Source organism: Microcebus murinus, chromosome X (assembly GCF_040939455.1).
Source record: "Microcebus murinus isolate Inina chromosome X, M.murinus_Inina_mat1.0, whole genome shotgun sequence".
In the NCBI taxonomy this organism is placed as follows: domain Eukaryota; kingdom Metazoa; phylum Chordata; class Mammalia; order Primates; family Cheirogaleidae; genus Microcebus; species Microcebus murinus.
In genome coordinates this window covers 123,686,634-123,712,378 of record NC_134136.1, presented here as the reverse complement: position 1 = coordinate 123,712,378, position 25,745 = coordinate 123,686,634, and the positions used below count along the sequence as shown (strand labels likewise).

Here is a 25,745-nt window from a genome sequence, read left to right as displayed (position 1 = left end):
GAGGGCTTATTCGCCTGAGGCAGTTCCAGCTTAGAGTCCCCAACTTAGTGAACAGCTCTGTAGGACTGGCCCTGCTGGTTACCAGAGGCAAGATATCTAACTGCCTCCCCTATCAGCTCAGTCCAGTTTCCTCCCCACTTGGTGACATCCTAGCACAGAGCTCTGGGGGGTGGTTCACGGTGCTTTCCACTAATGACTGCACTCTACAGCACCCACTTCTCCTGCCGCAATTTTGCACCAACTTCAGGCATGTCCCTGGATGGATGGGTGTGGAGGACAATGGGGAAGCAAGAAGTTCTCCTGTGGGTCTGATCCCACTTCATCCCCTGGACCATCGGGCCAGCACCCTCCCACGCTCTATACCCTATTGTTTGTTTTCCACTCTCCAGAGAATGCGATCTTATCTCCCGATCACCTTGTTTTTTTTTCCATTTTTGAAACTCCCATGCTGAACCTCTGCTGATTCACAATGCTGTTCTTGTGGGGGAGAGATCCACTTGTGTGTAGGAGACCAAGATCTATGTCTCTTTCTCTGGGAGCAGGAATCTGGGGGGTTACCTTTACTCTGCCATTTTGCAAAAAGAGACTATTGAGTTTGCTAATTTGGAGGTTATTGATCAACTTTGGCAGAAAAGACCTTATTAAAACATTAGGGGCCCAATTTCAGTGAAGAGTGAATGGAAAGTGAGGAATTCTGTATGTAAATAATTTTTTTTTTTTTAGAAAAGGAGAGTGACAAGGAATAAATTGGGGAGAAGGACCTATTTATCTTTTATTAAACTGTGAATTCTTTGAGAAAAAGGAACATCTCAGATTCACATAGTATATGTAGTGACTTATATAGTGTATGACTGCTGGTTTTCAACAAAAGTTGAGTAGGAGAGTGAATGAATGAATTGTGCACTGAGATAGAGTCAACAGAATCTTCTAAGATATTCTTTTAAGAAAATTGGATCTTTTCTGCTACCCTTCAAACATGTAGTTGGGGAAAAAAATCACTAAAGAAGTGCTTCTTTACCCTAGTAGAGTAGAAGAGTAGAGGTGACAGGAGGTAGGTCAAATGCAATCTGTAATCTCTGGACATGCACCCCACGGCCCCATGTATAGGCAGAGACCTCGAAGGTCTGATTCCAGAACTGCAATGAATTTGTTGCTGTTCTCTACATAGGGAGAAATACTGAAATGGCTAAAAGTTGTGGTGGGGTTGCAGTTTCCTCTGCTCAGGGTAGATTAAGAGTCAGCTATGGTGGAGAGGGGAGGGAATTGGATGTGAGGGACCTATAGCTATTAATATATTTGAAGGGTATAAATATAGTAACAAAAGAAGAATTGCATAGAATGGGATCAGGGTAGATCAGAGCATAATTGGATAAAATCAAGACAAGGGCTGTTATGGCTGACTATCAAAAGAAACCATCTTGATGATGAAAATTACTGGATTTGGGGCTAATCTTTGAGAGGAAATAGTGGAAAGTTTAGGCAATGTTATTGAGAAATGACGTAGCATAATACAAGAAGGGATAGACTGGACATGACCTAATAGCTTTTTCCTACACTTATTTGGTTAATTATGTCACAGATAAGGGAGATTGAACATTTTGTTTTCCCCCTGTTGAGTGAATCATACTTGAGTTGACCACAGGCATATAACAAAAAGAATACCCATTGATTAGGCAGATGATAGAATGTAGAATGGAAAGTCAGTAGTTTGGCTTAGAGAGGACTCAGACTTCTCCAATACTTAGAGAATTGATCATAGTCAGATAAAGCTCCATAAGTTAAGGCCTTGTGTTGTTCACCATTGATCTCCAGGACATGACTCCAGAGCCTGGAATCCAGTATGTGCTGAATAAAGAGCTGATGAATGAATGAGTGACACTTTAGGAAGAACACCTGGGACCACCAGTATAATATGAACAGTAGACTGATAGGTTGGACATGTGTCTTAATATCTCTGAGTCACTTTTATCATCTCCTTTTCAATGTTTTTTTTTTTTTTTCCCTGAGGATGAAATGAGAACATCTGTGTAAGATACTTGGAATTTAGCATCTTCAGAAGTATTACCTCTCTTTCCTCTCTATTGTCTAAACTCAGTCTTATCAGTTAAGTTGAACTTGTGTTTATGTTTTACTACATTGGGAAGAAAGAAAATTAGGCATACCTTTTCTCTTAAAAAATATCTGAGATATTGATGTTAAAACAGATTGGCCAATACTACAGGCAATTTTAGAGCCATTTTTAAAAATAATAAACAGCAGCACAATTCACAATTGTGAAGATGTGGAAACAACTAAAGTGCCCATCAATACATGAGTTGATTAATAAAATGTGGTATAAGTATACCATGGAGTTCTACTCAGCCACAAAAAAACATTTGTGATCAAGCACCTCCTGTATTATCCTGGATAGAGCTATAGCCCATTCTACTAAGTGAAGTCTCACAAGAATGGAAAAACAAGCACCACATGTATGCACCATCAAATTAGTATTAATTGATCAACACTTAAGTGCACATATAGTAATAACATTCATCGGGTGTCCGGCAGGTGGGAGGGGGTGGAGGGGATGGGAATATTCACACCTAATGTGTGCAGCGTGCACCGCCTGGAGGATGGACATGCTTGAAGCTCTGACTTGGGTGGGGCAAAGGCAATATACGTAACCTAAACATTTGCACCCCCATAATATGCTGAAATAAAAATAATAAAAGATTATAAAATAAAAAATAATGAATAGCTGAGTCACTACCAAGTAAAATACTCTTTCACTTTGCTTTTACAACTCCAAATCTTAATTCAAATTTGAATAAAATAAAAATGCTCTCTGACAGCATGTTTTCATCCTTTGGACTCCCTCAGTATCCAAAACACTTGAAAGTCTGTCTCTTTCAGAGATTAACTATAATTCACACTATGTTGGCCACAGATAAGCTTGATCCCCTACTGTTGGCTATTGGAGTTCACAGGTGGGAAACTCCAAATTTACCTGTTCAACCTTCTTGCTTTAATTTCTTTCTACCATTTTTCATCTTTCCACACCAGACATAATTTATAGAAAAAGGAACAGCTTCATTAAGGAAGTGATACCACTAAGTGTATAAAAATCCCTTTCCCTGTTTCCTTAAACAGGAGATATTTTCTACTTTTCTCTTTTACATTTCTTCTGTTCCACTTTGCTGCTTTTTCAGCTAGAATTAGGAGACACCAGTTTAATTTGAATATAATAATGGGATTTAATTAATATCCCAGGGAAGTCCACTTCCTTTAACAACAGGGCCTGACATATTTTTTTGAAACTTTTTTTCCAAAGGCTTATATCCCTTACACAGAACAGAATGTTTTGAACCATGTTTAAACACAGTTTTTGATTAGAGAGTTCAAGTGACCCTATCAGCTAAAGATGGGTATGAAGAATTTGGTGAGCAATCAAGGAGTGCAGTAAAATAATCAATCGATAGGAAAGTCATTCAAGTGAAGGATTTGTAAAAGAATCACGATTATTAAACCCAGAGAAGATAACATTTTCAGGCCATTACACATGGTCACTTGCCATGGATGGCTTCAAAAACAAAACCAAAATGCCGCCTTGACTCATTTCACAACCAATTTAATGTCCATGGGGGAGTTTTGCCTTGCAAACTAAATAAGCTGTGTGTTTGATTCTTTATATATTTGTTTTATAAGAGAGGAAGAAGTGATTCAATAACTGTTTTTAAGTACTGAAAAATCTCTAGAAACAAATCTGCTTTCCTATAATACCAGGAATTGAGTGCCATGATCTCCTCTACTTACCCCCTTTTTCCTGTCAACCCTAAGACCTCCCCTCAGCCACTTTAATTTTCTCGAAAAATATACCTTCCCATGCTGTTCATACCAGAAAACACAATTCCATGAATACACTACAGGGTATCTAACTGTTTTCATTTTCCTTTAAGGACATCACAAGAAGAAACAGCATCATTTGTCACAGGAGAGATTTTAGCTAGGTCTTCTAGAGGACTTCTAAGTCACTTTCTGTAGTCAGTGATAATTCACCACAGAAAGCTGTGGAATTTTGTTTACTGACTTCAGCAGATCCTCGCCTCCCCAGAGATGCCATGCCGAGACAGAAGAGAAGGGAGTTGGCAGCAATGGGTGAGAAATGGATGAACTACAACCTTGTCATCTCTTTGTATTATTCAGGCCAGAGTTCTCTAAATGTTAATGCATTGAGGAGACTCTAAGCTACTTTTGTGAAGACTGAATGACAAGCAGTCAAAAAAGAACATTGGACTTTTCTCTATTTCTTTTTGTCTCTCATACATATACACACATCCAGCTTCTCAGTCTGTCCTTTCAGTATGAAACATAATTCACTGCCATGGCATTAGCCACCTGAATACTGATGCCTCTCAGATTTAAATCTCTAGCCCAGAATTATTTTCTGAATACCAACTTCATATTTCCAGTTGTCTGTAGGACATTTTAGCCAAGAAACACAGGTACCTCAACTCAATAAGTCTTGATATTCTCCCCCTTCAAAAACAAGAACACTCTCTCTTCCTTTCCTGTTTATGATCACATTTAATGGTCCTAGTTCCCTAAAGTAGGACTTTGACAAGCTTCTTGATACCTCCTTCTCTCAGCTACTTACTTCACCTTTATCAAATCAGTTACCAAATATTATTGATTCTACCTCAAATATGTCTTCTTCCAAATCTTATACTTTTAGCCTCCTTGAACGTCTTAACCATCCACCAAATACAGTGACCTTTCATGGCCCTTTGCCTGTGCAGATACTGTTCTCTCTGCTTGGAATAGTCTCCCACTCCTTCTTTACCTGGTAAGCCGCCCCTACTTGTTATTAAAGGTCCTTTCTATATGTTACAAGGCCTTCCTCATTCCTACAGGAGAGCTAATTGTTCCCTACTCTTGCACTTACCACATTTCATCATAACTATTAGTTTAGGTATCTCTTTACCCTCCTAAATTGTGATCTCCTTGAAGGCAGAGACTGCATTTTAATCATCTTTAAAGTTCTAACATCTAGCAAATAATAGTCTATGCAGCAACAACTTATGAAAGAACAGATAAGGTAACTTTATCAATTTTTTCTTTGATGGATCATGCTTTTGATGTTAAGTCTAAAAACTATTTGCCACGTTGTAGATGCCAAATATTTTCTCCTGTTTTTTTCAAAAACATTTATAGTTTTATGTTTTTATTATATTTACTTAAGTCCATGATCCATTTTGAGGATTTTTGTGTATGCATGTATGAGACTTAGTTAGAAGCTTGTTTTTAGGCCTATGATTGTCTAATGGTTACAGGACAATTTGTTGAAAAGGTTGACTTTCTTCCATTGAATTGCTTTTGCAACTTTGTCAGAAATAAGTTGGGCATATCTGTGTGGGTCTATTTCTGGGTTTTGTGTTCTGTTCTATTGATCTATGTGTGTAGCCCTCCATCAGTACCATACAGTCTTGGTTACTGTAATTAGATAAGTCTTAAAATTGGGTACATGGTTTCCTCTCACTTTATTCTTCTTTTCCAAAATTACTTTAGCTATCCTGGTTGTTCTGCCTTTCCAGAACAATTGCATCTATGCCAACAAAAAATCTTGATGAGGTTTTGGTAGGAATTGGATTAAATATGTTTAAAAATTTGGGGAGAATTGACATCTTTACTATATTAAGTCTTCTACTCCATGAACACAGTGTGTCTCTCCATTTGTTTAAATATTTTATTTCTTTCATCAGCATTGTGTAGTTTTCAGCATACATTTCCTATACGTTTTCTGTTAGATTTATATCTAAGTATTTCAATTTTGCAACAATTATAAATAGTATTGTTTTAAAATTTGGTTCTGCATGTTTATTGTTAGAATATAGAAATGTGATTGTTTTTGGTGTGTTAATCTTGTGTGCTTCAAACATGCTGATATTCTAAGAGTTTCTTTTGTTTGTTTGCTTTTGTTGGTTTTAGATTCTTTGGGATTTTCAACATATATTACCTGTAAATAGGGATAGTTTCATTTCATCCTTTCTAATCTGAATGCCTTTTATTGCTTTAATTGCCTACTTTCTCTGCTATTAATATAACCATTCATTTTTTATTTTAATTAGTATTGACATGGTATATTTTCCATCCTTTCACTTTCAATCTGCCTGCATTTGTTTTGTTTGAAGTGAGTTTCTGTTGATGGCATATAGTTGGGTCATGTGTTTTTATGCACTCTGCCAATCTTGGTCTTTTATTTGGTATATTTAGACCATTTACATTTAATGTAGTGATTGATATGTTACAGCTTAAATCTAACATTTTGTTCTGTTATCTCTTTGTTCTCTCTTTTTTGTTGGATATTATGAGTCTGAATCATATTTCCACATTCTGTTTTAGCCAGCTGCTTCTGACACCACTGTGGCAAGGAATGGGGTTGCTGCCTCATTACTTCCATATGGAGGTACAAGTATAGGTTCTTCGCTGGGCCTCTGTTGATACCTGAGTAAGAAGGCTCTTTGTTCCTGCTAGGCTTCCACTGATACCTCCCTTGCTGGAAGTGCCTCCTTGCTGCTTCCCACGTGGCCTTCTCTGACACCACAGAGAAGAGGAGTGGCCTCCTCACTGCTGGGCAGTAGTAGAAGTTCTGATGCTTCACCAGGCCTCCTCTGATACTACCTCAGCGGGGAGAAGAAGGGGCTCTTTGTTATTGCCAAGTAGGGGTGGATGCCCATGCTCCCTATGTGTTCTCAATTGACATCGTGAGTACAGAAAGGCTTGTTATCATCCAGCGTGGATGAAAGTCCTGTCTCTGTATTTGGCCTTTTCTGCCAACACCTGAGGAAGGGGGATTGGGGCACTCACCACAGCCAGTTAGAGTGGAAGTCTAGGCTTCCCACTCAGCCTTTGTTGGCATGAGTGGGGATGGGACCATGAATTTTCTGTGGTGTTTGGCTAGAGTAGAGCAGTTATTGTCTAAACATTTTCTGTCTTGATAGGCTACCCCTCTCCCGGATAGTGAGAACAGGCTTTCATTGGAGGTTATTTTGTCTGTGCCTACTAGCATTTCCAGGTTGTTGCTTCTCAGCTCCAAATCTGGACTAAATATGGCAAAAAGAATACCCAAGAAACTACCAGTGTGTTTTCCCTTGGAACCAAAGGCGCCTTGGTTGGTTTGCCTCTGTAATGTACTAGAAGTCCTCTTCATTGCAATAAGACTCTTCTAATTGGATTGTGTTTTACTCCTGACTTTTGAAATTTCTTTATGCATTCTGGATACTAGTCCTTTATCAGATGTGTGTTTTGCAAATATTTTCTCCTAAGGAGTGGTATCAGAGGAAGTCAGATGAGAGTCTTCTGACGTTTATTTTACATATAATGTTGAAGAGTTTTAATTATATTAATGGAAGGAATAGGGAAAAGTTCATCTCCATTTTCCCAGAAGCAGAAGTTTGAATAACATTTTAACCCCCCATTCTAAGATTTATAAGTATTATCTCTCTATATCTTTGATAAATTCAAAATTAAATAAATGTCTTTACTAAAAATCCAATGTCTTTATTAAAACTACTAAATGAATGAAACCTTAAGCACCCTAGCTGTTTCTTCTAGCTAGCTGGTGAAAGAAACATGAATCCTGAAGATGTTGCATATTCCTCACTGGTCCTTGTAACTTAACAACTTCTTCAAGCCTCAGTCTTAAACTTGGGTCCTGATGAGCATGCCAACTCTGGATCTTGGTGCAAGTGTCAAGATCCTTTCTGGGGATATATCTCTGAACTGCCAGCTTTTTGGACATCAGGCCAGTTTCTATTTTGAGTGAAAGCTCCAATCTAGCAAGAGTGCATTGATTGCTTTCCAGTTCATCAAAGGGAAAGCACTGGTTGCCTGTTCTGGCATCTTGTTCAGCTAAAAATGATTATGTCTCTGGCTTCTAATGCAAAGATGTATTCTTCCTTTTTTCTCCTGTGATGGGGGTGCAGAATATACTTCAATTTTGTTAAGTAAAAAGTTAATGCATGCCTTTGAATAGACTTTGGGAAGTTATACACGGTAGGTTTTCTATCTAGGGGAAAATGTAGAATATTACCTGGCCTCCTCCTTCTCTCAGTCATAAAAAAGGTTTGATTGAAATTTACACACACTGAAGATTACTTATCTGATGTTGTCCCTCTTTGCATTTCAGAAAGATGTTTTTTCAAGTACCCATAGCTCTTCCATGAGAATGGAACATTTTGAACAAAAGTTAAAAACTAATTTTAGTACATGCATTTTGTATGAGATGAAGAAATTTTTCTTTTGTAATCTCTCTCTCTCTCTCTCTCTCTCTCTCTCTCTCTCTCTCTCTCTCTCTCTCTCTCTCTCATTTTTGGTGTATGTGATTCTTTGCTACTCTGTACTTCCTAGAAAAGGCTTGGGGTTTAATAAAGGAAAGTTTAAGAATGAGTGGGAGAGTGATGAGGAGTATGGCTGATCTATTAGATGTGATTCACTATCACTATTATGATGACTCTCCCGGAACAGGAAGAATTGCTTGAAGCCCCTTTCATGCCACTGTATATTTCCACCACAGAAAGAATTTTTTCTGCCTTCCCCATTGCTCATCAACATAAAAGCTTGCAATGGTTTGTCACAGCGGGACTGGAAAAATAGCTCTGTGTTGCCTGTGTATTATATCCCAGGATCTGAGTAGCTCTCTTGGTCTGATACCTCGTGCAATCATGGAATACAATAGCTATAGCAAACCAAGGCTCAGAATGCATATGTCAGTTGTCCTAAGGCCACAAAGCTAATAAGTGTCAGAGCTGGGACTCAAATCCATTCTCTGTGTGTGACTCCAGATCCCATGTCTTTCCCCCTATCAACATTGCTGAGTTTAGGGTAATTCCAGTCATTAGGACTATCACAATTCTAGAAGTCACTGAGCTGGTGCTGTATCAGTCCTCTACCCAAGAGTTGGTTTGAAAATCTTAAGACCAGTAAGGGATAAACTAAGTTCTCCATAGGCATTTGGGTTTTTAAATTATTTTTGTCTCTTTTTTTTCCCTGACATATAAAAGGGCTTAGATCTCCTTAGGAATTTGAATCCAGAATGAGGGATTCTTCCAAGGTGACTTCCCACCTAATTTTGAAGAGGCTCATCCAGAACCATGATTACTTTCAGATTTGATAGATACTCTGTAGATGTTAGTTCTGTCCCTGTGTCCCAGGGCTTACCAAGGGTTATATACAGTGCTAGCAGCTCTCAAGTGCATCATGTCATTTAATTGTCACAGCTCTCTTGTGAGGTATAAAGATGAATGTATACCCATATTACAGATGAGGAGTTCCCTCTCCAACCAACTTTGTTTCACCAAGTCCATCAGGCAACTGGAAAGGAATTAAAGTCAGGAAGGCCCAGAGTAGCATATTTTTCAACCCACTGGGCATGGCCTTGATAGCGACCTTGACTTGACCTCCCTTTCCCTCTGCCTGGCCTCCCCTCAAACTTGCTCCTTGTTCTTCCAGCCCTGGTCTGCTCTCAAAGCAAAGAACAGCTCCCAGTGCTAATACTAGGGGTAAAAAATGTCAAGTGAAGATTTTTAAAAATTAGAACAAAAGAATCCACCGCCAAGCAGCAAAAACATGTTGAGAAAGAGAATTTTGCTAGATTGGCAGGCTCTAAGCTGGTTTCCCTCATGGCAAAATTCTGATGTTTGAAATAGTTAAGTGGAATCACAAGTATAATTGCAGATTCCTAGCTTCAGAATGTGTCAGACAGTTGTATCGGACACTTGCTTGGGTAAATGATACGTCCATGTAGAATAGTGTCATTTTTCTTTGGAAACTTTTTCTTATTCAAAAGGTGATACATGTATAAAGTAGAAAATTTGGAAATTTTTTAAAGTATGAAAAATGATAATGACCCTTAATCCCACCACACAAAAGTAAATACCTATTGCGAAGATATTAGCATTTTTATATCCAACCTTTCAATATGTGTATGTTTTATATGAATATGTGTGTATATGCAAAGATCTTTTGAATTGGGCTTTTCAGGTTTGTATACTATTTTTTTTTCACTTACCCTTGAATGTTGAGCCTTTTTCAGGATCATTAAGTAGTCTTCAAAAACATGGTTTTTAGTGGCAAACCATTAATCCTTCATGTAGATGTACAATATTTTACCTAACTCTTCTTAAATTTTGTACAGTTAGGATGTTCCTAATTTGACTATTATGAACAATCCTGCAGTAGATGACACTTCACGTATGTAAATCAATGTGTGCATCTCTAATTGCTTTCTTAAGATAGAATTCTTTCCCTAGAATGGGAAAACTGGATCACAGGGTAAGAACATTTCATAAAACAAATAACATTCACATACTATAAAGCTCATTATTCAAGTGTTTAATTCAGTGGTTTTTAGTATATCCACAAGGTTGTGAAACTATTACCATTAATTCCAGAAGAAAATATGGAGCACTTCACAAATTTGCATGTCATCCTTGTGCAGAGACCACACCAATCATTTCTGTATCATTGCAATTTTAGTATGTTGAGCAAAACAAGCACAGTAGAAACATTTTAAGTCGCCTGAAACCATATACCAAAATTCCCTCTACAAGTGTGTAACTTTTTTTATTTCCACCCAGAAATGTATAAAAGGGCCTGTTTCCTCACAACTTTGTTGACACATTAAAAATGGCATTTTATCATTTTGTCTCTTCTTTATGAGACAGATTCTCGTTCTGTCACCTGAGCTAGAGTGCCGTGGCGTCAGCCTAGCTCACAGCAACCTCAAACTCCTAGGCTCAAGCCATCCCCCTGCCTCAGCCTCCCGAGTAGCTGGGACTACAGGCATGCGCCGTCATGCCTGGCTATTCTTTTCTATTTGTAGTAGAGAGGGGGTCTCACTCTTGTTCAGGCTGGTCTGGAGGTCCTACCCTCAAGGGATCCTCTGGCCTTGGCCTCCCAGAGTGCTAGGATTATAGGCGTGAGTCGCCATGCCTGGCCATTTTGTCTCTTTCACCAGCTCTTCTTCCTGTCCTGCCTGAACTATAGTTGTTTCATAGAACTCTGTCATCCTCCCTCTCCTTTGCACACATTCACTATGGGTAGTCACATCCACTGCAACAGCCTCAGATGCCTCCTTTCTGTGGATAGTGACCACTGCCCTAATCTGTTTCTAGCACTGAAGCCCAGATGTCAAGCTGCTCACTGGGCACACCTACCTACAGAATTTGCCAGCATAACAAACTCATGTTTGACATGAAACTCATGTCTCTTGAAGCCAGCTCCCACCCATGACTTCCCTATCTAGATTAGAGATACCACCCTTCTTCTAGATACTTCACAGCTATCTCTCTCTCTCTCTCCTCCTTATCTAATTATTAATAGTCATCCAACCATGTTGATTCTCATATCCTTTCTTTCTTCTCCATCCCCACTGCCATTGCTCTGGTTTTACCTATTTTTGTGTCTATTGCACAACATACTCACTTCTCTATGCTTCCAGTATTTATCCGTATATTTATTCTACATGTGGCTATGAGAATAACCTTCCTAAAATACTGCTTATACCATGTTGCTCTCCTACTCTGGAACCTCCAAGGGCTTTCTCTTGCCTATTGTATTATGTAAAGTAAATGCTTCAACCTGACACTTAAGGCCTACCATGCTCTTGCATCATTTTCATTTGACTTCCTCTGCACCTTATACAAACTGTGTTTTCTTCCTTTGGCGAATCCCCACCCTTTCCACTTCTGTTCATGCAAACCTGGCATGGCCTCTCTCCTAGTCTTCTCCAGTTGCAATTGCACTGAGTCTTCCAAAATTAGCTCAGAGGTTCTGTAAAGTCTTCCTTGATTCAATCAGCTGTGCCCTCTCCTTCTTTTAACTTTCCTTTTTTTTTTATTCAGCATTTCCTTTCTGATACTCATGCCATTCTGTCCTCTTTAATGTTCTTCTAGTTGTTTTTCTTCCACCCTCCATCACACTGTAAATTCCTTGAGCACAGGGCTTATATCTTCTTCACTATGGTGTGTTCCCTAGTACCTCTCCAAGCCTCTTAAATGTAGATAAGAGCTCCATAACTGCTTGGATAAAACAATGGTGACAACTGCCCATTGTTTTTTAGAGCTATTAATAACTCAGTTTTGGGAATGAATACTGTGCTAAGAAGGTGCAGATGCCAGATGACACGAGCATCATGGCTTTTTCCTTTTCCTTCACTCTCTACATTCAGTCTATCAAGAAGTACTGTTGGTTATACCTCTTCAAAATATCTCTAATAAAACCTTTTTCCCCTATCCCTACTGTTACCTTCCTAGAGCAAACTACCATTGTCTCTTACCTGAAAGAGGTTTCCTGGTTCTACTCTTGCCCCCTCCCCAAGTCTATTAGCCAAGTGAGACCTCTATAAAGTTTATATCATGTTAGTCCCCTACTTAACAACCTCTAACAGCTTCCCATTTTACGGAGAATAAAATTCAAACTGCTTACCTTAGCTTTTGAAAACTCTATCATCTGACTTATGTACCTCCCCCACCTCATTTCCCGCTACTGTCCACCTTGCTCACGGTGCTCCAGCTCTGCTGAATGTTGGCCCTTCCTCACTGTCATGTTTGCTCAAAGCAGAGCACATGGGTGCTGTTGTTCCTAATGGGGTCCTAGCCATTGTTGGCTATCATCTTAAGGCTCCATGTTTTTGGTAGTAGAAATGACTTGAGGAGTGACTAGAAGTAGTTCTAAGGGTTTTGAGATTTGAATCTGGGGAAAACCTTTGTGGATTCCATCTGACTCCTGAAAAATGGTAAGTCCAACAGTCAGTTTGAGCTGAAGGAGAGAAAGAAGAAAGGGAACTGTATTATTCTTGAAGCCTTCTTCCCAAGGGATGCTATAAATATTACTGATAGAAACCAGAGCTGGAGAACAAACATCTTCCACTTCTTTTATCACTTTGGGTGTTGGTTTAGGAAATTGAGCATTATAGCAAAATCTTTAAGGCCATCTGTTGAGTCAGATAGTGCTATGTGAACACGCTGCCATTTTCCCTGTATGTTCTTCTGAAGTCTCCTTCAGCCCTCTTGTGTTTCATCCTTAGCTTTTGTTCATAGTGGGGAAAGGAGAAAGCTCTCTTTACTTATTGAGATCATTTCATCATTTCAGATTCTTGTCATGCTCCCCTTGCTTTTAGAAGCTGCAAAAGATGCACTATCCACCTCTTTGCCTTGAGGATCATTGACAAGAAATAGTCTATGATACGTATGTTTTATCACACTATACACAGAAAAACTAGAAATTGCTCCTCAGCCCACTCTGAAAAAGAATTCTGAGTACTGCATTTCTAAACTACTAAGCCTTTTTCTTCCCCTGATATTTGCAAAGTTCTCCTGAGTCATCTGTATGGTTACTTTCTTCCAATTTTCTTTGGAAAAAGAGGTCTCCTTGTGTCTTAAAGAGTCCAATGTGAAAATGGAGAAATGGAAGCAGAAGGTCAAATGTAATGGCCCTGGGTAGATGGAGTTATTGCTCCCCATGCAGAAAGTCAGAGAGCACCCCCTGACACACAACAGTATGTGGAGGAGTCTTTTTTCCACCCAAACATTTCCTTCTTTTCTTAGCCCCTACTATGGGTTCCTTTTTAGCCAGGGATGGATCCTGAGGTGGAGTGTGGAGAGTTGGATCCAGTAGATTTACGTGGAGGACCTTGCCCTGGCTATTCAGAGGGGATGGGAGGTGGGGAGGCAGAATTGGGTATCAAAAGCCCCTTCTCCAGAAAGTACCCATCACAGATGACTCAGATTATAGCTTTCCCATAGTGACACGAAAACCAATGTCCTGAAAGTTCACTTTAAAATTACACAGACACAACATACACTCACACAGACACAAACACCAGTCACATTTTCCCCTTGGTTAGGTCTATAATAAGGAAACGTTTCCTGATCACCAGATTGCAAGGTCCCCAGGCCAATAGTGGGGTGGGGGTGGGCCTTCAAAGCTCTGTGTCCCTCCATGGTGACCAAGCTGCTTTTCCCCTCTTCTGTCAGATAAACAAGCCATGCATTGTTCTGGCCCCCTGCCTGTCTACAGGCTTCCCTTCCTGCTGAGCCTGCCAGAATGAACTTGGGTTCCTTCATGTGGGGCAGGTGGAATGTGCTGTTTGGGGGAAGGCTGGAAGAGACACAGAAAGTAAACAGAGCTAATCAAGGACGCTCTTTTGTGCTTGTCCTTATCCAAACACTTTCAAAAGAGGAAAGGGCCCGCATTACATTGTGGCACAGACCTCAGGATAAGCACAACCCCAAGCAACAGGGGTCACATTTTCCTTATTGTTCTACATTGGGGCAGAGCCATGGTTCTCTTTCTGCTAGTCCTCTCCCACCAAGTATCTCTTGAGGGGCCTGATGGGAGCCATGCTCAGAGACAGGTGGTGCCCTCAGAAGATATTGGGGTGACAGCTGACTAAGGCAGCTGAAGACTGACTCTTTCCAGAATTGGTCCACCTCCCCCCACTCACCTCTCACAATAGTCTTTACAAAGCCCTTTCTGGCTTATCTGCCACTTATGCCTGCATGTGCCTGCCCTCCTCTGCCCCCATGCCAAGTTCTTGTCCTATGAGCGCTTGGGAAAGAAGCAGTTGTCTGTCCCTTGAGCATAGGAAGTCACAATTGGTCATGTTATCTGGAACTCAGTTCTGTTAAGTGGGAGAGCCCCCTTTTCTCTCCAATCCAATCTCCCAGCTTCTTCCCCAAATCTCAGACTGGCCAAACTGCTCAAATTCCTCTCTTATCTTCCCTTACCCAAGGATTTCTCAAGTGTGTACTGTCTGTGCCCACCTGCCTACCCCCTCATCTGGTGACTACCCAACTCGCATACTCCCACCCTGCCTGCCTACTTCAGCCAGCCCCAGGAACCTGCTTGCACCTCTAGCCACCATTTCCTCAGCCTTACCCAGCACTGGTAAGGTTGGACTACTAACAAACCAGTTGCTCTTTATTTTGTTAGGAAGTGGGGAGCAGCAAGCCTCATCGGACAAGCTCTTGCATGGGCTGGGTTACCAAGTGGAAAGAGGAAGACATGGCGACCAGAAGAGTAAGGGAAGGCTGGGCATCCAGGCCTAAGGAATGACATGAAAAGAAACTGTTTATCCTGATGCATTTTTGTACGGAGGATTATTCCCTGGTATATTGCAATTCAAATGTGGTCATCACACCAGCAGCATCACTATCACTCTGGAGCTTATTAGAAAATCAGAACCTGGGCCCCACTCCAGATCTGCTGAATCAGAATCTGCATTTCAACAAGATCCCTGGGTGATTAGTGTACCCACTAAAAGTTGAGAAGTGCTACTCTAGAGTACTGAGTTTGGCTTTTGAGCCTTCTGTTAATTAGTCCTTTCTCTTTCACCTTCATTGGATTGAAGGAATAAGTTGTCTTGCTACTAAATTTTTCCCATTATTATTTTTGGTATAAGATAAATTAATAACAGATACAATTTATTGAGTGCCTGTCACATGCTAGGCATATTTTACAGATGAGGTAATTAAGGTTATGTGGCATGCCTAAGGCCAAGAACTAGTGAATGGTAAAGCTGAGACTCCAAGCCAGATCTCGATGCCTCCCAAAGCCACCAAACTTCCTCCCATGCAGTACCACCATACTATTGATAGAAGTCAGCCCAAACTTCCTTATGAGGTACAGAAGGAAGAAAGGGGGGGCTTTCAGGCCTGACTTCCCCAGAGAGGAAAGGCTTAGCATAGTTCTTATCCTGAGGGAGCTTGTGTAAGCCCTCTCTGGGGCCAGAAATTACTGGAATTGGGGCCAGAGGCCAAGGGAAACTGGAGTGGGTATCAGGAGTATTAATTAAGGGAAAACCCTAACTCTAAATCTCCAAGAAAAATTAAAATCTTATGCCTGATCCTGGACTTGGAGTGTACAACAAATCCATGTGGGACTGCTCTGGGTTCTGGCTATTGTATTGGTCAGTGAGGGCATCATCTGGAGCCCCAAGTGAGGCCTAGGGCTACTACATTATAGCATGCTATAGCTGGAAGAGTCATTTGTGACAACTGAGTTCAATGTTTTGTTTTGCAGAGAGGAAACAGATGCCCAGAGAGGGAGAGTACGTTACCATAGGTCAGAGTGAATTCATAGCAGATCCAGAGACGCTGACCCCAAGAACCACTATTCCAGCATTGCTAATGGCACCTTTTCTGGAGTTGGAGTCTGTGATGTGAAATTGAGTTTTCTTTGGATCTGCTCAAGTGTCCATGGGAAGTACAGACCCTGCAAATATGGGCCATAATGTTTGTGTGCCTCAGTATCTCAGTAGGACCTTCACCTTAGAAAATCTCTAAGTCACTTGCCCCCAGCTATGTAAAATCAGCTGCAGTGCTACCCCTCTGGACCTGGAGGCTGCTGGGCCTGGCTGATCTGTGATTTCCTTTTCTGGGACCCAGAGGACCTACAGAAATGGCTGGGTGGGGTCAACTCAGTCCAGGAAGCACAGGAATTCTTTTAAGTGTATGTGTCTGGGGTATTTTTCTCTCTCACTTACGTGTATTTTTAAAAATTCTTTTTAGACACCCACTTTATCTTTCCCAAACATCACTTCCTTACTCCTTTCCTGAGTTCTAGCAGTGGCTGGGGGCCCAGCTTCCTTATTGGCCTCTGAGCTGTAGAGGGGCTGGGCCAGGGCTCAGAAGGTTGGAGTAGGGAGCAGGGGGGCTGTTTATGCTGCTGGAACTGCCTTTCATCCTTCCCTTTGCCACCAGAGTGCTGGCTGGTTCCCAGAGCAGCGTCTTCACTCCTGTCCAGCTCTTGACACTGGCTTTTATTTCCCAAGGCTGTGGCCACATCTAGGCCCAAGAAAGCAGATGACCATACCTTGCCTTCGATGCTGCTCCTTCCTGTTCTTGGAACTGGGACCTGACTGTGACTGAGCTCCTTGGATCACATTTAGGATCTTGGGCTGATGGCCCCTTGCCCCAGAAGGTCTTGACTGGAGGGCATGTGGGTCCCAGCTAAGGGATGACTCTGGCTGGAAGGGTTGTCAGTGAGAATCTGAGCTAGCTGGATACTTCGTTCTCTCCTAAGCCATCTCTCCACCCTGGGCAACTTCCATGGTAGGTACAGCCAGTAGCCATGGCTGCTGTCCCTCTTACCCCCCATCCTGCTTTCTTCAATATCCCCTTCCTTTTGCTTCCTAAGAAAGGCACTTTGGAATAATGAATGATGGAGAATGTATTCAATAACAGTACCTGAGCTGGCCTTAGAAGAAAGGGCAAGTGCAGGGGTCATTGCCTCCATATTTAGTCCTAGAGCTGCATGGTTGGAAGTTGGCATTTTCTTACTTCTCTGTTTATTTCTCCTCATCCCTCTTCCCTAGGTAGAGGGGATGGTTTCAACTCTAGAGCTACTAAGACCTTCCTTTTCTGATTGCTTCTTGAGAGAATGGCTATGGAATGCCTCAGGCATACAAACTTTTTGAGATAGATCTCTCTTTGGGGAAGAGGGGTTGTGTAATATGGTAGAAAGAGCTGGAGGATCTCGGTCTTGATCCTGACTCTGCTGATTACCAGCTGTGTGCTCTTGGTAAATCAATTAAGCTTTGTGCATCTCTGTATCTCCATCTGTAAAGTGGGGATAATGATGGCTCTTACTGCATAAGGTTGGAGTGATGATTAAACCAGTTAATGCATGTGAAGTGCTTAGTGCCTGGCACATCTTAGATGGTCAATAAATTGTCCCTGTTGTCTTTTAAAGGGTTATAGAATATCTAGGACAAATACAATGCTGATTGATTTCACATATAGAACTACATTTAACCCAGACCACAACTCTTGATAAAGAGATGGTCATCTTCCCCATTTTAGAGATAAAGAATCTGTAAACTCAGAGAAGTGACATGCCCAAGGTCACACAACTAGGATTTGAATGCAAGTGCGGACTGACTCCGAGTCTAGGGCTATTCAGGAATAATAACAGGCCAAATATTAGACCCTATATATAGTTTCCTCTCCTTTCCCAAACTGGGGTTAGAAGGCTCCAGCTCCCTGTGTATTTTTCCTCTCCCACCCTTGGATTTTCTTCCAGTGTCCCCAAAGCCCCCACTTCTTCCTTCTACCTCCTTTGGGATTATTTTCTACTCCTGGAGAAACCCTAGAGGGAGTAAGGAGCCTTTGTAAGCTACGTTTCAGCATGGTAAAGGAGTGGTATAGCGGAATCTTGACAGTGGATGGACAGATTTGAGTACCCTTGGTGTGAGTACTCTTGAGCCATGAAAAAGGATAAATCTGGGCTAATAACCATTATTATAGTATCTACTATTTAGTAACCACATGCTATGCATCAGACTGTGTCCCAGGTGCTTTGAGAATATGATCTCTAATCCCTGCAATAACCTAGCCAGGTAAGGATTATTGTTCCCTTTCTCAGATAGAAAACTGAAGCTCAGAAGGGTTAGGTGGCTTTCACATACATACATCTAAAGTGGTAAAGTTAGGATTTGAACCTAGATGTGTCTCACTTGTTTTGTCTCATTTCCTCCTGTCTTGGAATAGTTGGTAGGATGAGATAACATACATGTAATGATGATGAACAATATAAAATATCATATTATTAGGGACCAAATTGTGAGGGCTACATTACTCAGAACAAGCTCCCTGCAGGTGGTGGTACTTAAGCAGTACCTTAAAGAGCAGGTAGGATTTAGGTTAACAAAAAGAGCAGAGAACATTCCAGGCAGAGAGAACAGTCAGGATGATAATGACGATTGGTTCAGGGCTTGTCAGACCCAGTTCTAAGCACTTGACATATGTTGTCTCATTTGACCTTTCAACAACCCCATTAAGTAGGTTCCATTATCCCCATTTTACTGCTATGAAAACTAGGGCTCTGAGAAGTGAAGTCACCTGTCTAAAGCAACAGAGCTGATAAGTGGTAGAGCTGAAACTCAAACCAAGGTGATCCAACTCTGGCGCCTGTGCTGGATTCTACTGGAAAATCCACGGTAGAGGCACAGAGTCAGAAAGGGTCAGAGCTGGTTACAGGGTATGGTTGGAGCAGAGACATGAGAAATTGAACTGAGTGGGTAAAGATAACTTGTAGAAGACTTTGAAAGTCTGATCCAGTTTACATTTGATGCAGGTAAGGGTAAGAAATAGAGAGTAAGGATTTCTTTTTTTTTTTGTTTTTGTTTCATTTTTCTTTTATTTTTTAAAAAAAGCCCCTAAATTCTATGGCTTCAAGGGAGCATCAGAGAAACATAAATGCCATTTCTGTACACTTTGTAAAGCAAGAACTAGACTCAAACGGCCACCGCCCCAGGCACGGCCCCAAGCTATGCTCCACCCGGCAGCCTCCGGGGGACCCCACTGGGGGACACGCTGCCACGGTCAGTGGCTGCCCCGCGCCCCCGCACACAAACCCGCGTAGCTGAGTCAAGGGCTTTAAGGCGTTTTGTCTCCCGCTGCTTCGCCCGGTGGCCGAATGCAGACCAAGAAGCCACTGCCCCCAACACAGCTCGGAGAGCAGGGGCGCCACTGCGGCCCGCCCTGCCTGGCAGGGCCTGCCCCCGCCGGGCCACTGAGAAGAGGCTGCGGGCAGCCTCGCCTGCCAGCCCCAGCTTTGGTGCAGCATTTTGGTTGGGGGTGGCCTCGGCACGGCCCCAGCCCCGCCTTCCCCTTTGGTTTCGGGGAAGCCCAGGGTGCTGTCTCACTCGTGGCAGCAACGCCTGTGCCCCCTCCCAGGTTGGCCAGGACGACACAGCCCTGACGCACTCCCTCCCAGGCCAGGCCTGCCCTCCCCTCGAGAAAACGGCCTTTGGACGGAGGGAGACAAGCTGGACTTTATGACGGTAACGGGGGCGGCTGCCCAGGGCTGGGGCCGCCGAGACCACACTACTCACTTCAGCAGAGAAACCAGTGGGAGAGGGCACAGGGCAGGGTGGGCCTCTGTTTTTTTCCTTTTTTCCTTGTTTTAAATAGTTAATGCTCTTGGAGGGGAGGACTAGACACAGGTGTAGAAATTTCGGCCAAAGTCTTACGTGAAGGAAGTGACCCCACGTCCCGGGGGTGGGGGCTGGCGGGCCGACCCAGGCCCCAGCAGCCCCTGCAGTCTGCGCCCTGGCTTCGAGCCAGAGTCTGGCCCTGGGCCACCACAGGCGGGCCTGGAGGGCCTTGTGGACAAGCTCACGGCCCGTCGGGCTGCACACAGATTCACGGCACTGCATGCACCCAGGGTCACTTGTGTCGCTGCATTGATTTTCTCTTTCTCCTCTTGAAGAAACAGCAGCATTTGGTGTCATCAGCCACCTCCACCTCTGCGGGCGCTGTGATGGGGGCATTGGAGTGACCAGCCGTGGGGTCATCTGCGTTCAGCTCCCCGTTGGTGGAGTTGAGTGCCTGGTTTTTGCTGTGCAGCTGGACTTTTTCCCGGATCTGAGACTGGGAGGGCAGGTCAGAGTGGACGGTGCCAATAGGTGTTGGCAGGGGCTTCCCAGCCCAGTCGTACTCGTAGTCGAACACAAAGCCGCTGCGGTCGAAGAGGTCGGTGAAGAGCTTCCGCAGGTAGTCGTAGTCCGGCTTCTCGAAGAAGTCCAGGCACCGCACGTAGCGCAGGTACGTGGCCATCTCCTCTGGGAAGTTCTCACAGAGCACCTCGATGGGCGTGGCCCGCTTGGTGTCCCCGATCTTCTGGTACCGCTCCTTGAGCGTGTTGGCCTTGAGCCCCTGCCAGGGCAGGCTGCCACGCAGGAAGTACATGAACATGTGGCCCAGGGCCTCCAGGTCATCGCGGCGGCTCTGCTCTTTGCCCAGGTGCGTGTTGATGCTCATGTAGCGCGCAGTGCCCGTCAGGCTCTTGTGCTCCCTGTACGGGATGTGCTTCTTGGTCTCGGGATCGATGTACTCCTTGGCCAGCCCAAAGTCGATGATGTGGATGGCGTGCTGCCGTTTGGTCCCCGGGCGCCCCACCAGGAAGTTCTCAGGCTTCACATCCCGGTAGATGAGGCTCTTGGTGTGCACGTACTCCATGCGCGTGATCAGCTGGATGGCGATCATGAGCACCGTCTTGAGCGTGAAGGTGCGGTCACACAGGTCAAACAGGTCCTCCAGGCTGGGACCCAGCAGCTCCAGCACCATGGCGTTGTACTTCCCGCACGGGCCAAAGTAGTAGACCTGAGGGACGCCCTCTGCAGTGCTGAGCTGCTTGTAGAACCGGTACTCCAGGTGCAGCTGTGGGGCCCGAGACTTGATTGGCTCCAGTTTGATAGCCACGTATTCGTTTGTGTAGAGATTCTTCCCTAGGCGAAGCTCCCCGAAGTTGCCACAGCCGATCTTCTTGCTGACGCGGAAGTTGGGGCCCACCATCAGGACCCCCGAGCTGGTCCCCGAGCTCCGGATGCCGTGGCTGCTGCGGCCCCCGTCGGTCTTGGACATTCTCCGGCCCTCCTCCAGCTCCCCTTTCCCTCCTTTCTTGTCAAAATCCATAAGTTTGTGATACCCTGGCCTCTCCACGGTGACTCTGCTGCCGTGCAAATCCCAAGTCCGTGGAAACCGGAGGTCGCGGCCCTGATGTGGCTAGTACATCACTGCGGCCCGGCGGGCAGGCGCAGGCGGCCTGCGGCTCCCGGCTAGTGAGACGCAGGCACTCCCGCGGGCCTGGCCGCGGTGCTCATCTCGGTGGCCTTGGGGTCGCTCTCAGGGAGAGGAGACATTCTGCTGACAGGGCCCACCGTCTCAAATCCCGTGGTTCCCGGCTGGGCTCCGCGGTGGCCGGGCCCGCGGGCGGCGGCTAGGTGGCGGGGATGGCCTCAGCAGCGCTCAGCGAGGCGCGGCCCCCGGGGGAGCCGCATGTTCAGGGCTGCAGGCGCCGGGCTGGCTCCGCCGCTCCGGGGCCGCGCCGAGAGTAAGGATTTTTGAGTGGGAGAGTTGCCCCAGTTCAGTCGATGTTTAACGTGGTGTGATTTGAAGGCAGTGACTGGAGGTGGAACGAGGGGCGACTGGATGGCAGACTAATGCAATATTTTGGACGTAATTGTCAGGGGCTTGGACTAGAACAGAGGGGAGTGGATTCTGGGAGGAGAGGTGTGATTCTGTGTATTGATCACAGTGAGAATGGAGAGAGAACAAACTCGGGCCAGAAAAACATCTTAAAAGAAGACTCAGTAGAACTCAGTGTGGGACTGGACAGTTGGGGAGAAGGTAGTACCCAGGCTGACTCCCCACATTGTAAAGCCTGGACTCAGAAGAACTTAATGAATCCTGAATGTGGAAGAAGCGCCGGGCATAGGAGATGTGCCCTGTTCCCCACTATATCCTCAGTGCCAAAAAGCATAGTACATAGTAGATGCACGTGGTACATAGTACCTAGTACTCCATGGTACTGCTACTAGTAGGTGCTTGATAAATAGCTGTTGACCAGATGACTACTGGTAACAGCAGTGGGAGAGCTTTCCCAGCAGCATGGCTTCGTGTGTGAGACTCTGAAGTGAGCATAGCCCCCAAGGCCTCCTTGTGCCTCAGCCTCCTCTCTGGGTACTCTGAAAACTATAGTAGAACAATGTGATTACAAAGCTGGGAGCCTCACCTGACTTATCCCACAATATAACAAGCTTGTGGAAGGCAGGGGCCCTCAGCCTACCCTACTCTGTACCATGAGTGCCCAGTATGAAGCCCAGCACAGTAAATGTGAATAAATTAGTGAAAATCATCTATCATCTATTTATCTCCCTGTCATCTACTTATAAATCATGTTTCCCTTACTCTGTCATTCAGCTCTCTCTATCATCCATTTATTTCTACTCTATACTTCTCTAGATCTTTCTCAGGGTTTTCTCTTTCTGGCATTTGTATTTCCCTCTTATCTCTATCATCTGCCTGGCCCATCTGCTTTCTCTCTCTCCCTGTTCTCTCTCTTTTCTCACTCTCCCTCTCTCCTCCCTCCATCCCACTCCTTCCCTCAATCTCTCTCCCATCAGTCATCTCTCCATCTCCCATGCCCCACACATGCTCTTCCCCGTGCCATTCTTCTCCACTCGCAAGAGTGGCATCATTCTTGTGAAATACTCCAGGGCACAGGGATGGATGGGTCCTGTATAAGCCAGTCAGTGCAAGAGGTTTGGCTGCAGTCTACAGCACCAGACAGATTGTGTGGCTGCATTCAGGACCATGGCCTTAGATCTGTTTCTTTTTATTCACCCCTGACCTGCTTAGCAACCAGTCTCCCTGCCAGCCTAGCACTGTACCATTCAGCACTTTGTTCTGTCTTCCCTTACAGGATTTGGGGCTCCCTGCCACCACTTTGCTGACAAACTCAGGTGTCTCAGCTCTTTGCCCATTTTATCCTTCACTCTCTTAATGCCTTTACCATACTCTGTTTCTCTTATTCATCTGTAAGCTCTCAAAAGCAAAGACTGTCTTGGATTCATCTCAGTATCCTCAGAGCTACACATAGAGGGAACACAGTAAGTATATAAAAAATATTTATTAAATGAATGAGTAAAAATTGGAGAATTGACAGCCCACTATTGACTTGTGCGAACTTCTCAATCACTTACTTATTGCTTTCTCAGAGAAAAGTTGGCTAGATTGACCAGATTGATTTTTTTTCCTCAAGAAGAAGTGAGGGTAAGCTCACTGATTATTGGGCAGCACCATTCATTTATTCCACAAATATTTATTGAACATCAAGTATGTGTCCTGCACTGTTGATCATGCCTGAAACTTTGTGAACAAAATAGCCCTGCAGAGCTGGTATTCCATATCTTAGTATGAAGGAGATTTGAGTATTGAGAGCTGAAGAGGGCCACTAAAATTTCCACACCAACTCCTTGCAAGATGTTCTACCTCACCAAAGGGAAAGAGGGGGTGGGGGAGGAAGCTGCCTGGGAAGTGATTTCAGCTCTGGTTCCCTAATCCAATTTCCTGTCCCTTTCTTGCTGCAGGAGGAACACCCCTGTCAGTAGGCCACACTCATGGCATATGGCCAAGCTTCTGGAGGGATGCCCTGAAGTGGCCACCAACATGCATTTCCCTTCTGAAGCCTTCAGCTTGTCCTGGCATTCCGGCTGCAACACAAGGTAATCTAGAGCCCTCTCCTCAAGATGAACTGAAGGGTGGACAACCTGGCCTCTTCCTCCTCTGCTGTAGTCCCTGTTGGACGTTAGAGAGCAGAAAATGAAGTGGAAATCCAAAGTACCTGGGCTTTAGTCCTAGTTTCTTTCTAACTCTCTGTGTCTGTGGGCTAGTCCCTTTCCTTCTGGACAATGTTTCCTTACAATACCTCATTTGGCTTGCAAGACACCACTCTGTCCTGCTTTTCATCCTGTTTCACTAGCTGCTCTTTCTCAGTCTCTTCCTGATTCCTCCCATCCACCTATCTCTTAATGTAGGAGGACCCCAGGGCTCAGTTCTGGCCCTGTGTTCTATCTACGCAACTCACAGGTGACCTCATCTATTGTTCGTCACCTCCGCCACAAAGCCAAAGCTTTCAAAATGGAGACCTCCCTGAATAACAGGGTCTATCTGCAAGGGGGATCACTCAATTCAGGGACCTTGGTGATGCCTGTTGTGGTTGAAACAGCTGCCCAAGAGACAGACAATATTTTCTGCAAGAGCCAGCAAAGATGCTGCCCTTGGCTGCCTTTTCCCTTCCACAAAAAGATCTATCTTCCACAAAGGGATTTCTGTTGAGGAGGTTCAGGGAAGCTAAGGATTGAGTTTGCCCTGACTCAGAGACTTTATTTGGCATTGGAAGCCAGGGGATCAGGGTAGAGGCAATGTTGTTCTGGAAGAATACACGGAACACATTCTGAGCTTGGCTCCTGTGTGAGTAGAGGGGTGTGTGTGTGGTTTCTGTTTGTTTTCTTTTTTTTTTTTTTTCAGCAGGAAGGGTGGTGTGGTGGGTAGCAGGTTCCCTTGCCAATGAAGAATTAATGGATTCCTAGCCCAGAGGACAAATGAGCAGAATGCCTAAGGGCAAGGCAGGGAGCAAGCATTAGAGAAAGCTGACCTGGGGGGTCTCATTGGCTGCTGCCACAGCTCAACTGTGGCCTTTCTGAGAACAGCCTGCAACCCCTGGGGTTCTAGTCAGAGGGAGTTACTGGAATGACTTGGCTCAGTTTGGCTTTGCGTGTGGGAAGTGGCACTTAAAATTCAAGATCGCATCTGATCCTCACCCTTTCTTTGGTCTCCCCAGTTTGGATTTGCCTAGGGGGGTGAAGGAGGTGTGGGTGGGCAGGGATTATTATAGTATCAATACTAGTAGCAGAGAGGATGCTGATAACAGTAACAAAAAACAAGATAGCAGCAGAGCATGCAGTGAACCCTTGCTCAGTGCCTGGGCTGTGATATGCGCTTCCCATTTATTACCTGGTTTCATCTATACAGCAACCCTCTGATACAGATATTACTATGATTCCCATTTAAAAGATGTGTGGCAGAAGAACTAAGACACTTGTCGACGGAAAAAAAGCCAAACTCTGTAAAATAATTTTAAAGAGATTTATTCTGAGCCAAATTTGAGGACCATGAGCCGGAGCCACTGCCAAGAGGCCTTGGGCAAGTGGGCTCGCTGTGGCTGGGTTACAGTTCAGTTTTATACATTTTCAGAGAGACAAGCGTTACAGGCAAAGTCACAAATCAATACATGAGAGGCATACATTGGTTTGGCCCAAAAAGGTGGGACATCTCGAAGTGGGGGCTTACAGGTTATAGGTGGGTTTAAAGATTCTTTGGCTGGCAATTGGCTGAGAGAGTTAGACTTTATCTAGAAGACCA

General features: G+C 44.1%; 1 protein-coding gene, 1 non-coding gene and 1 pseudogene across 4 annotated transcripts in view; 1 reads left to right on the top strand and 2 right to left on the bottom strand.

The window, feature by feature from the left end:
* SHROOM4 (shroom family member 4) overlaps positions 1-25,745 on the top strand; it is a 274,200-nt gene that overhangs the window by 194,247 nt on the left and 54,208 nt on the right. For 2 of the 3 annotated variants that reach the window (XM_012752168.3, XM_075999098.1), the window contains one exon: positions 23,912-24,046. In XM_012752168.3, the coding sequence (XP_012607622.1) occupies positions 23,912-24,046 (135 nt within the window). Of the gene's footprint in view, positions 1-16,245; positions 17,091-23,911; positions 24,047-25,745 lie in introns of those variants that run through there. The other variant, XM_075999099.1, reaches the window with a different exon arrangement.
* LOC142866060 (U6 spliceosomal RNA) lies at positions 10,430-10,534 on the bottom strand. Its single transcript, XR_012916130.1, has one exon. It is a non-coding gene; the product is annotated as a U6 spliceosomal RNA (small nuclear RNA).
* On the bottom strand, positions 19,998-21,782 carry LOC105864334 (casein kinase I pseudogene; annotated as a pseudogene).